This window comes from Nesoenas mayeri, assembly GCF_963082525.1.
Source record: "Nesoenas mayeri genome assembly, chromosome: 6".
NCBI classification, from domain to species: domain Eukaryota; kingdom Metazoa; phylum Chordata; class Aves; order Columbiformes; family Columbidae; genus Nesoenas; species Nesoenas mayeri.
The window spans coordinates 17,726,194-17,740,048 of NC_137545.1; the positions used below are offsets into that span (position 1 = coordinate 17,726,194).

The window sequence follows — 13,855 nt, forward strand, 5'->3', positions numbered from 1 at the left end:
ACACGTTGCTCAAAGAGGAAACCTTCAAGGCATGCCTGAGAAACTCCAGCCAAGCCCCAAATAGATTAAAAATCTCTCTTATCTCATCAGAGGTTCCTCTGTGACCTGCAATAGTTTACTGTTCAGTCTACTATAAAAACTGAGGGTGCAAACTGCATGTAAGTGCTAGCCACATGAAGGCTACGTGTACAGCTAATCAGGCTGCTCTAAGCAACACTGACAGCATAAATAAATAAAAGACGTTGTGTGAAACACCACTCCCAAGGACGGACTGAGCTTTGGAGGTTGGATTTATACGTAGGAGCAGCATCCAAAGTCTTATTGCAATACAAACTTAAGCAGTGTCATCATAGGCAAACAACAAAATGAAAATCAGACTGTCCTCATTTAATCAAGATCAAATGCAAAGAACACCAGCGATTAATGTATTGCCAAACCACTGAAACAGATGAAAAGTAAACAGCACACATATAAAAGTAATGGAAACTTCAGCTGTACATGCAATGGAGTGAGAGACAAAAGCAACATCCCATGCCAACATTTCCCGTGGCATATGGAATTACAGCTGTAAAGGCAAACTACTCTAAGGAAACTCATTCTTTGATATAGTACGTCCTTGACAAATCCACTCAGGAAATGAATAAAGTTCTGCTTCTACTGCAGAACATTTCTTCATTGGCAAATACAGATATTTTACAGACTAACTTCAAAGTTTTAGCAAGACTAGCATACATAAAAACATCTGCTCAAAAGTAGAAAAAAAAGATCACTAAGCAGTTTATTATTTACTGAATGTGCTAAAAAAACTTAAATCTAAATAGTTACAATGCCCTGAGGAGAAATGCCCTGATTGATAGTTCGGTGTTCAACTTTCACAATATATTTTACATGACATTATCATCATAGAATGTCCTGAGTTGGAAGGGACCCACAAGGATCATTGAGTCCAACTCCTGTCGCTGCATATGACAACCCCAGAGTTCACACCAGGTGTCCGAGGGCATTGTCCAGTCTGTTCTTGAACACTGCCAGGCTGTGACTACAACTGAGTTTTCTTATTTTTTTTTCATTTCCAACTATGATCTCCTTGCTTTTAACAGCTTGTTTTATAGCTTCAGAAAGAAATTTGGTTTTTCCCCTACAGTTTACGAACTGATAGAAAAAGCAACTCAGATTGGTGTTAATTTGGCCATTTGGTTAGATCTAGAACAGCCACAGAAAAATTTTCATAGTGATACTAATAACTAAACAACAAGTAATTTTGGTAGCAAATGTACCCCTCAAAAGCAGAAGCCAATTGCTGTCAGTATTCTGCAGCCCCTTACACATTGCAAAAATGTAAAGGGTACGTAATTGCATTGTTCATACACATAGTTTTGGCCCATTTCAGCCAGTATGATTTTAAACTAAGCCCTCATATAAATCCTTACAAGGCCTGCAAAAAAACCAGCAATACAAGCAAGAAGAATGAGGAAAGCAGTTTTAGATAGAATTCTCTTTGTATTTCCCAAACAAGACTACTTGCACTACTTATAAACTCAAAAGAGAGAAAAGTCACCTCAAATTTATTATTATTTTCATTTTAATATATGAATGGATTTTTATTAAGTAGAGCAATGAAGGGCTCACAATAAACACTGCAATACTCAAATTTATTATTATTGCCTAAAAAAGAATACAATTAAAACAACCAGTAATGGATGTATCAGATAGAAAATACTCTCTTACATGTGAAGTTATCAATCATACAAAATATTTTTAATTGTGTGTTCAAAATAAAGCTTCAGCTTACAATTCACTGCTTGCGTTTTCTACTCCTAGTTAGACCACTGATGGATTTTAGATAAACATCATGTGTAAAATTTTTTTGACACATTTTGATGTCAGAGAATAGCAAATTAAGATGTTTTAGGACTGTATTTTGCCAATAAATTGTTCTACATTATTACTCAAGAGTTCAATATGTGAATATACCTGTTTGAGAAGAAAATCTGTCAGGAAACTAACATTTTGAGACCAGCATGGTTTATCTGTTTTGCTCTTGAGCATCACTTATACAAGGTACCATCTTTGATAAACTACAAATATTTTAAAAAATATTTTGGAAACAAAAGAGAAACTGAATTTTAAGTCTTGATAGTATTACATTTGATCTTGAGCATGAATTCCAGCAAATTCCTTTATGTACATCTTTATATTCAGCTCGCAAACCCATTTCAAATGTCAACAGGAAGCTAGAAAATTTTATTTTAAATGACAGTCTGGATATATCTGCTTAGAAACGATGCATGCCACAGTTTAAAGACGCTCTCAAATTCTATTTTCTTTTTGATGCTGAAGTGAGAACAGGAGATGTAACCTAGTCTTGCTTATTGGAAAATAATCTGGGACTCAGAGGAATTAAGCTTTAGCTTCACTCTCAGGAAAAATGAGAAATGGCTTTTGGGGAAAAAAAAAAAAGTGTAAAGGGTCAGTGAAATACTACAAAAATAATCAAACTTGGAATTTCTGAAGGTATTTTCTACCTACTTCTTTCATTAAAAATTTATGTGAAGACTGATGTGTCTAGAATAATTAAAGACACCAAAATCTTGACAAGGAAGAAGCAGGAGTAAAGAAATGACAGACTGGTATTGCATAGAAATGATACCATGGTTTCTCAGTTCCTGACAAGGGGGAAAGACATTCTGTCCTAAACCTGTATTTTAGCAAATAAAGCACGACAATGACATCAGTTGGTGTCTGTTGCCTTCTGAAGTGCTAAAGCAATTACTGATTCCACAGTGTCTCCGCGACCACACGTTAAGCACTTCAAGAGCACAGTCAACAACCGGTAAGGCAGGAAAGTCATTTCAGCACATGTGGCAAAGCTTGAGAAAGTACAAACACTGTGCAAACAGCCAAACACAAAAAGGAAAGCGTAAGATAAGAAAATCCAAGGTACTATTAACAGAAGCAAATTTATAACCATCTGTTGTTGGCTTGTGAAATTGAACAATTTTTTACAAATTACTGTGATGTCAGTTAAGGGCACATGTACTTTTATCATATCAGATATCAAGTACAAGGGCTGAAACTTTCCATTGATCATACAGAATAACAGCAAACTGGACTGACAGATAAGGAGTTATAGCTGTATCAAATTAACAAAATACAAATAAATCAAATTATTTATTATCTCTAAAAAAGCTTCAGAAATTTCTAGCATGGCACTGGCATCTCTTTATAATTCAGTAACATGAGAGCTCTGAAAAAACCTAAACTTTATAGTTTTACAAATTACGAGAATGATCATGTTATGTTCACAGCATGTAACATGAAGAATATCTGCTGGGAAGCAAGTTTTCCCCAATCTAAGCAGAAGTGCTTAGGAAGTAACTCAGATAGGGTATTATTCCCCATGTTGGATGTTCCGCTTCATTTATGTAAGCTATTTTATTTCAGTATTTAACAAAATATTATCAGCAGCTTTGAAAAAGTTACTCTGACAAAATGATCACAAGATAGAACTGGTGATTTTTCTTTGCTAGTTTTGAAGAAAGAGAGCAGTAGCAGAAAATATGTTTTTAACATGATACAAGTTGTAAATTTAAATTCAGAAAAAAACCCCAAATCTCTAATAACCATTAAAAAATAAAGTGTTATTTTACATCACAGAAATTATGTAGAAATAGAGGAAAATATTATTTGCACTGCTTCTGCTTTTTTCTAGTAGGAGTTGAAACTTGGCAAAGTAATGTTTGAAATGATAGCTGATTTGAAATAAAAGCATATAAAGCTAATTGCAAACTACAACAGGCAATCAATTCTTTTATGAATTATTTGTAATTTCTTTCTTTCATACATATTTGTTGCTCACATAGCAGAAGAGCAGCTACATATCACCAAAACTGCTATTCCAAGTACTAATAAACTAACTCAAAAATATTTATGCTTTCTTTTCCCTGCACTGAAAAGTCATTTCATAACCTCTACTCTGTTCATTTATTTTCAACTTAGTTGTTGCACTTTTATGTACTTACTGTTATGCTAGCACAATTAAGAGCTTTTATTTACAATGTACACAAACTAGTTTAAAACAGCCCTACTTGAATGATGTTACTTGGTAAGGTCTTAAAAGACCAAATAAACGTGTACTATACACACCACAGGAAATATTTTGGTCATTGTTGATACTTTAAGTTTTTTTTCCTAAATGCAATTACTGAGTTCTTCACTAATTTAAACAAAAGAGAAATGCTTTTATCATGAGAGACTTAAGAGTCTGTTTAATTGAAGATACATTTAGTTATTATTTTCATAAATAAAAACAAACTAGCTCCCATCCTAATTAAGGAAAATAAAAGATTAAAGAATTGACTAAATTGATTTTAAATCTAGCATTAAAGTTTATTACCTTTCATGGAATGCTTCACAAACAAGAAGACATCCAAAACTTATCATTTTCGCTGCGGGAGTGATGCAGTATTTATAATTTATGGTGCTTTCTCTTCTAAATAGATTGCAGTGAAATTAAATGACAATTCCTCTTGGGAGCAACCATCTAATCAATACCAAGGGAGTGTATAGACACTATTGAAAAATTGTCATCATCGTTATAAACATACTTCTGTACTGCCCAAATTTATAAACATCCATTTGAGGTGAAATTGTGTACATCCAGGGCAGGAATAAGGTGGCCTAAAATGCACACCTTAAAAGCAGCGCTTCTTTTTCTGAGATTTTGCTCTATATACAGTAAGAAATTAGGTTAATTTTCACAGTTATCTGGTACTGTACAGGTAAAATACGCTCGTAAGAAGAAGGGAGTCATTAGGATCAGTCCACAATGTAACCTGCATTTTTAGAAGTCCTGACTAGATATAACTGTCAGTCAGTCATTTAAAAATGATCATGATCATCTCTAGGAACTACAGAAAGTGTTAGAAATTTCCAGTTATGAGGAACCTGTGGTTCCTCATTTTTATGTACCCACCCAGTGTTAGTTTCTGAGGCCTAATGGCTCCTTTGAGACATGCAAGTTTTTTTAAAAGTCATTTGGAAAATGTCAGTTGTGACAATCCACTTGTGACAGGAAGTTCCCTGAAAAATCTGAAGTAGGATTCTTGAACTGGATCATTTAAGTGCTGAACAGAGCTCTTCATCCTGAGGGAGCGTGATTACATGGCTACTAGAAGGAGCACTTACTGTCTTTAGGCAGCAACAAATAGGTATGACAAGGGGATTAAAGAACCACAATTTCAGAGAGCACAATTTGCAATTTTGTTGGCTTGTCACAATCTCGCTCCAATATTGCATTTCAACAGATATGTTACGTAATCACTGTATGTTAATCATAATCACTGGACAGCACAGATGCTAATAATCATAACATAATGATTATAAATTTAGAGTAACTTCAGACATAAGAGTTATGGCCATGTACTTACTGGAGATGCATGTACTTGTGTTATTCTTAACTGGTTTTCCAAATCTTGAACTTTATTTTTCAGTTCTGTGTTTTCAGTTTCTAATTCTTGAATCTACAAAGCAAGTGGTTATTGCAACAGCTATTGGGATATTAATTCATTTCAACAACAGCATCCATTGAAAGTAAGTTTTATCAGAGACCCGGTGATTTAGCACCAATGTTGAACTAGTTATCTAATTACAAAAAATAATTAAATTTTTGTATCTTCCATATTGCAACCTTGCTTTACTCTTTAATGACCTTGCAAGACAGCAAAACACAAAATACTATTTTTCAGTTATCTGGTCTTTTTTTCTTTTTTTTTTTTTGGCATCTGTTGCAATTCTTAGCAATCAGAGTAAATTATGCAAGTTATGCTGTCATAGAAAGCAGGTAACACAAATACAGTAGCATGTTCTTTTATCTCTTTAAAAAACATAGTTCAGAACTTACTCTTTTCTGTAAACCTGCAATTTGTTTCCTTGTTTCAACATCTTTTCCACCAGATTCCAGAAATTTCCTGTAAGCTAAGTCAAATGCTTGACCAATTGTTAAAGTTATCTCTTCAGCCTTTACACAAAACATAAGGTTGAAATTAGTATATAAGAATATTTTATAGGATTACTTTCATTTCAGATGATCACAAAATACTTTATATCATCTATCACGTTCATCTTCATCCATCACGAACTCAACACCATAAAGCAGCACGGCAAACACTCTACAGCAAAATATCTTCACAGAAAATGCTATGAAAGCAACTTAAAAAAAAATATTGCAGATAAAGAAGGGAAACTGAACAGGGAGAACACAATTAGCTAATTTTTAGCATAAATGATGCCTTTAATTTCTGTAAATACAGAGAGTATGCCACAGTATTTATTTTCCTGATGATTTCTGAAGCAAATACAGGCTTTTCAATCATCAAATTAAATTAGTTTTGTTTGAATGGATTAATGTTTTCATGTTAATGGATGTTGTGACCCCTATTGCTTTTACATTTGGATTTCCATACTTATTTTTAGAAGTCCTATAAAATCTATCTACACTAAAAAGTGTAGATAAATGTATTTATCTGTGCAAGTACTTCTGATTACAAAAATCCAACCAAACAGAATTTGCATTTATATATGAAAAATGTAATAATTTAGTAGTTCTATGGTTATTTGCATCATATGTTATGATGCATATATACAACTTGGACAGAAAATCTGCTTTAAAAATAACAGTGGTAAAAGTAGGCATGCAACAAGTAACTACTACATTTACACAGGCCTAAAATTACATTCGGCTCTTTGAAGGCAACTGCGAGGCTGCTGTGGCCCCCAGTGAAAATGAGTTTGATACCCTTGTTCTACAAGAATGAGGAATTAACCCCTCTATCCTTTTACTGTGAAAAAACCCATACAGCCACCTTTCTTAAAACAAAACAAAAACAAACAACAAAAAAACCCCCCTCCAAACACCAAAATACATAAACAAACGAAAACACACACAAAACCCACACACAACTAAAAAAAAAAATTAACTGAATTGGACCAAAAAAGCTGAACTTGGACTGCTGGACTGCTTTAGAGACTAACAGTTTCTGTTAGTTAAAGTATAATGAATCCTGAGAGTACACAGTCCTGTCTTCTTGGAAGGATGAAGGCTGTTGACATGAAAGCTACAACTGAGGTAGGATCCTTTGAAACCTGAGAGTACTAATGAACAAAGAGTGAAATAGAGGACAAAAGTACAGTAAGTGAAATACCAGGTTAGAGAGAAGAAGAAACAGTGAGTTGGTGTGGAATAAAAGTGGTACTAGTGTTCAGAGACTGCAAGGGCAATTTAAAATCATGGGAATGTGTGAAAAAGAGCCACATGATAGAAATTTGAAGAGAAATTAACAGATGTGCCTAGCAATTCTGAACAGTACCTATTGAAGGCACTGGAGCAATGTAGGTGCAGCAGAATAACCAATAACACTTTGAAGTAACACATAAGGCTACATAATTGCATATAAAGTGAATATGCCTCTTTTCCTACAAAAAAAAAGTTCCCTTTGTATTTACTTTGTATGATACCCCAGCTACTTCAGAATAAAACAAAAAGAGAGGCTTCAGATTATTTTAAAAATGTAAACATCTATTTTTGGTGTAGATTCCAGTGTTTGTATTTGTTAATTGCTTTCTGCCAGTGTAAGCACACAACCCTGTTTCAGTCAGACACCATTTTCTTTATTTGCTTTGGTTTGGGGTTTGGTTTTTTGTGTTTTTGGGGGAGGTGGGGGGGGCAGGGGTGGTGGGCATTTTTTTGTTGTTGTTGGTGGTGGTTTTTGGGGTTTTTTTATGCTATTGCACATTTTTGAACAGTTGCCCTGTTCTATCTCAGACACGAGAGAATGTCAGTGGTTGGTGCAATGAATTCTCTGGTAGTGCATCACGGCATGAACAAACCGAAGGGACGTGGCAGGGGGCGGGTAGAGAAGGGAGAACCTTGCTTTAAAGAAAAAGAATGAAAGAGGAAGAGAGGCTGAGGCAAACACACCAGCAGAAGAGCCTGTGAGGTTGTCTCAGCCACAGGCTTGCAGAAACCTCTGCAAAACATCTGTGCAAACATTTCAAGCTTGGTGGGATGCAGGCTGTTCTCTGAATGCATTGTGTATGCCTGGCTTAGGATATCGAGCTGGGGAGTAAGAAGTGTCCCACAAAACCACCTTAGGTTAAAGAAGAAAAAGGCTCTCCTTTAAATTAATACATCTAAGTTATTGGCATTAAAGATTATATGAAAGTGACTCCAATTAAAAGGCATGCTATCTGCCTTTATTAGCCATTCCTGTTCTATTTCAAAGCAGACCAAACTCTATAAAAGTCATCCAAATTCTTTCAAAGCGTCTCGCATACTTACACACTTTTCACTGTCAAATACATAGCACAGATGCTTATTTGATTCTGAGTCTTTGCATATGAAAGTAAATATTCTCTTGTCAGTTTTATCATCAGCACAAAATGATATCCTATGGAGCTGACAGTTGTGCTGGACTTCCTGCAAATAAAGATTATTTTCAATAAATTACTGTACTTGCTTAGTATAAAGATGCACAAAGTAAAGCTCTATATTTCCTCATGTACAAAAGAGCAGGCATCTTGCAGTAACATTTTTGAATGCCTCTTATTGTACATGAGAACACACCAAAATGTATGTAAATTATAACAGAAGTTAGCAAACTCATCTCCTAACAAATGTTCTCATTTTTACTGAATGTAAGCAGGAAGTTTTTATTTGGACAGCATTTATTTGGAAGTGTTTATTTGGACAATAATTTCTGTGCTAGAAAATTGGTTTTACTGTTGCTTTGAGTCCCTGTGCAATTTAGGAACTGATTATGTAAAACACTCTTTTTTTTTTTTTTTCCAAGTGCACACAATCTTCAGATTTCACTGTCTCACAGGGATTATTAAAATGGTTTTAATGAAATAAGTCCTTACCTTTGTATCTTAAACTTAGAAAGGAGAAATAAAATCACTTTGTTATCCAAATACATGGCACAGAAATAAATTAGACAGCTAAGTAATTGCTTGCTTAAGGTGCAATATAAACAGCTTTTAAACATTCTTAGTTGTATATTTTAGATACCATATTTTGTTTTCCATTAAAAAGCATGCTCCAGCTATTTAAAAATGCTCTTCAGCTGAGCGCTCGACAAGACTTATATAAACTCTCTCAACTATTTTTTTTTCAACAAGTCTCTTCTTGGTATTTTATTTTATTTTATTTGGCTTATTACATGGGAAAGCAGTATTTGCTTTAAAAGAAAATATGCAGTTTAGATGTGAAGTATTATCTATTAAAAAAAGAAAGCTTCTGCACAGCACCAGGGTTCCCAGATGGCTATAAACTCATAAACAAGAGATGCCTTCTCCGCACACAAACTTTCAGCAAAAAAAGGTACCATAAGGACAATCTTTTTCCCTTGCCCAGCTGTGCTCCTTTTCTCAGTCTTTACAGTCTTTCTTCTGTGTATCCTGTTTCTCCCACGTCCCCAGATCTCCCTCACATTTAATAACAGAGTCACAGAAGAGTTTAGGTTGGAAGGACCTTCCAAGCTCATCCAGTCTCACCCCTGCCATGAGCAGGGACATCTTCACCCAGACCAGGTTGCTCAGAGCCCCGTCCAGCCTGGCCTGGGATGTCTCCAGGGATGGGGCATCCACCACCTCTCTGGGCAACCTGGGCCAGGGTCTCAGCACCCTCAGACTAAAAAATTTCTTCTTTATGTCTGGCCTGAATCTCCCTTCCTTTAGTTTAAAACCATCAAGCCCTGGTTCTGTCACACCAGGCCCTGCAAAAATGTCTGACCCCATCTTTCTTACAGGCCCCTTTTAAGTACAGAAAGGCCACAACAAGCTCTCCCCAGAGCCTTCTCTTCTCCAGGCTGAACAACCCCAACTCTCTCAGCCTGTCCTCACAGCAGAGCTGTTCCAGTCCTCTGGTCATCTTGGTGGCCTCCTCTGGCCACTCTCCAACAGGTCCATGTCTTACCTGTACTAAGGACCCCAGAGCTGGATGCAGCACTGCAGGGGAGTCTCACCAGAGTGGAGCAGAGGGGCAGAATCACCTCCCTCAAACTGCTGGCCATGCTCCTTCTGATGCAGCCCAAGATAAAATTGGCCTTTGGGCTGCAAGTGCACATTGTCGGCTCATGTTCAATCTTTCACCCACCAGCACCCCCAAAGCCCTCCTCCACAGGGCTGCTCTCCATTCCTTCATCCCCAGCCTGTACTCATACCAGGGGTTGCTTCGACCCAGATGCAGGACCTTGCACTTGGCCTTGTTGAACCTCACGAGGTTCACGAGGGCCCACTTCTTAAGCTTGTCCAGGTTCTTTCTGTTCCTAATCTACCTCTGCTGTAGCTCTTTAACAGTTACATATAATAACACCCACTTGTTCTGGCTCTTTTAGGTTTAGAGATCCATATAGCTACTTTATATCATTTAAGGACAGAACCACTTTTCTATAATCCTCCTTTCCTGTGTGCCAAGTATAGAATCAAGTTCTGCTACATAAGCAGGCCTCCTCTTCCTACCACAATGAATAGTCATCATATGAATATAAACCAATATTCCACTATAACAATATGGAAGTGAATTGTTTCAAAAACACACAGAAAAAGTTATTGTAATCATGATGATTACATTGTAATCATGATGATAACACAGAATCTAAGTCATTTCCCAAAGCATCTATAAATTTTGCAAAAAGAAGGAAAACTTTATTCAAATTTACATTTACATGTGGCTTTAAGAAATGAAGTGGGGGAAATGAAAAGACTACTCATAGTTGATGACCATTTGATTTGTAATAACGACATTGCTGAGATATTACAATATTCCTATTCCCCCAGGAACTTCTGTCTACAGCTCTCTGTTAATCTCTGCAGGAAGAGTTAGGAGGACGAACATATTTTGACTTTTAAAACTGGTGGTTTAAAATAATTTTTACCAGGATATAGGGTTTAGTACCCCCTTCCACCTTGTGACATAAGGAAGATGCATAAACTGCAGTGAAAGTTGACAAGAATATTTCTTGCCCCCTCTGCTTATGAACTGTTGAATTGTGGTATATCAAGAGTATGAAGTGAAAATGGGTTGCAAGTAGATACAGCCTTGAACTAAACTACCTTTGCTCAAAAGGCCGAATAACTGCCTGAATGGTCGCAATTACTCCAGAATTAAGCAGCAGTAACAAACACTTCATTCAAACCCAACATTCAACATACCTATAAAAGATTTAAGAGCACTCAGATGTTAATAACTGCTGACTATTGAGTAAATACTTTTTGGTTTGATTATATTTATTTCATTATTCCTCTTTGACGGCTCTGAGGAGGATGTTAACATTTATTTACCACAGTGTTTTCGTCTTCCTCAGAGTTCAAAAGTTCTGGTGTGAAAGGATTAAAAATATTAAATTCCACATTAGCTACAGTCAGTATTTTGGAGTATCATGCACCTTCCCAGGAAGATATCACCCACATGTTGTAACAAGAAATGGTATTTTAGAAGAATTTTTCATCAATGGAATGGTTTTTATAATAATATTTTTTAAAAATCTAGAACAGTTAAACCAATATTTAATTACTACTTTAGCACCACAAATACATTAGTCTCTTACCTTTGTTTTTGGATCTAAAATTTTTACACCATAGATTGAGATTTGTAATTCAACTTTGGGGGTCTTCTGGCCCTCAGATTTTTTGATATGTCTTGCAAACTGTAAGATGAAAAATAGAACAGCAATCGCATTAATGGTAAGTTTTCTTTGTTTTTTTATTACTTCTAATATCCTCTCAATTTCTTCCAACTGAAGTTGTTTCTCTCCTTCTTCAAAAAATATTTTAAAATTTTGAAACTTTTATCTGTTGTTTATGTACTTAATTCAAGCTTTTGCATGAGATTGCTAGAACAGTAGAAACAGGAACACTTTCAGACAGTTTGTCACCTGCTTGGTTGTTGTGTAGTGAACATCACTGTGTTTTCTACATCCCACTATTTCTACAGTCGTTTCTGTACACATGCACTGTAGGTACCTCCCATATGCTCCTCTGAGGAAATCAGTTCTTTCCAACAGGTTCAATGTGAAAGTACTACAGCTGTAAACACCTAAGAAACAGTCAGCCTCTTCTATCATATTCTCAGAATTTATTTGCTAACAGTTTGCTAGATGATGGCTAGACAACTTTTTGTATTACTGGGTTAGGTAATGTGTCTTATTCAATACATTTTCCATCCTTTTATATCTCCTAGCTGCTAGATCAGAACACTGCATATAAAATAAACAGAGTATTTTCCAACAAACACCTAAACCCCTGAGTTTAATTACTGATTTATTTAAGTGACAGTTGAGGGTTTGGATTTTTGCTCTGTCCCTATTCCTATGCCAACTGGTACTTGGGAAATCTTTCCAGGAACTCAACTGCTTTACACAGTATGACTGTCTCCATCTATTCTATTTCATTTTGCTTGTAAGCAGCTCTGCTCATGGCAATTTATTAACTAGTTTCAAGAACCACCCTAAAGCACATAATTTACCTGTTTTTCCCTTTCTCCCAATTTTATTCTTGATTTTGAAAACACACTTATTGAACATGTTAGGAACATTATTATTAATCCTATTAACTTCATTTACCATGACCTGTCCAGACATTTTATTAATGACTAATGTACCACATTAGCTGATAATATCACATGCTTCACTAGTTTGTTTAAAGAAAACAAACCAAAAAACCCATACACACAAACATGAACAAACAAAAAAAATCACCAAAACCACAAACCCACCTAAACCACTGCACTCTTAAATCTAAATACTCATTTTACATTTCAACAGCTGAGGTTGCTACAGTCATTAGCCAAGTATTTTGGGAAGGTTTGTACATGATAACTTAGTAGTGAAAACCAGCTAGTCAAAAGTCAAGCAAATCTAAGATAACAACTTCTGTCTCTCTTCAGTATCATGTATATAGCTCTTGCAATAGATGTATTTTGCTGTACTCCTGTTTATCTTCAAGCCCACTTCTCACATATTTAGAATATACTTTTAATACAGTTTAATCACTACCCCTGACCCTTTATTTTAATTAAGGTGAGTCATCTTATACACATACTTCCATTAAAAACCAAACCAAACTAACAAAAACCAACCAAAACCCAAAACAACAACAACCAAACCAAACCCCCAAACAAAACAAACAAACAAACAAAAAAACACCAAAAAAAACCCCACTACCACACTGGTTTACAGGCATCTGGCCAACAACACTTCTTGACTTTCTAGGGCAATTTAAATTTACTACAGGAAAAAAAATATTCTTTAATAAAAAACACTAATTAACTCCCACCCCCTCAAAAAAAAAAAAAAATCTTACTTAAATTTCATGCTACCAATTCGACCCGTTTGATTCTTAGGCTTCTGCTAAAATAAATAAATAAATAAATAAATAAATAAATAACCAAACAAACAAACAAACAAAGGGATAGACCAATCAATGCTTTATTACCATACTTTTTTTTTCCAATATGAATATTAAACTTAAATTGTCTTTCAGGTCATTTTGACACATTTACTCAATACCCCCACTCTGTCAGTTTTCCTTTCTGATTTGCAAGTTGACTATGCCCTTTTACTGGACAAACTTTTAACAACATATGTGGTCCCTTTTCATAGTACCAGAGGGCTCTGTACTTGGCTCGCTTTGCTACGCATTACATGGCTTGACCACAACATCCACAGATCACCTGGAGACTCTGGGCTTTTCAATTTCCAATGCACTTTGCAGCGCACAAGAATATCCCTGTCCAACAGGTCATCCTGGAGCACACCTCAACTCTGAACAGCCTTCAACTTGGGTGAACCCTGGCTTT

General features: G+C 35.6%; 1 protein-coding gene across 1 annotated transcript in view; it reads right to left on the reverse strand.

Annotated features, from left to right (window-relative positions):
• The window catches only part of GULP1 (GULP PTB domain containing engulfment adaptor 1), a gene marked incomplete at its 5' end in the record, with an annotated part of 75,696 nt that overhangs the window by 20,792 nt on the left and 41,049 nt on the right, over window positions 1–13,855 (reverse strand). The window contains 4 exons of the mRNA XM_080346949.1: window positions 5,430–5,522; window positions 5,903–6,019; window positions 8,339–8,476; window positions 11,607–11,705. Coding sequence (XP_080203075.1) covers window positions 5,430–5,522; window positions 5,903–6,019; window positions 8,339–8,476; window positions 11,607–11,705 — 447 coding nt within the window. The remainder of the gene's footprint in view (window positions 1–5,429; window positions 5,523–5,902; window positions 6,020–8,338; window positions 8,477–11,606; window positions 11,706–13,855) is intronic.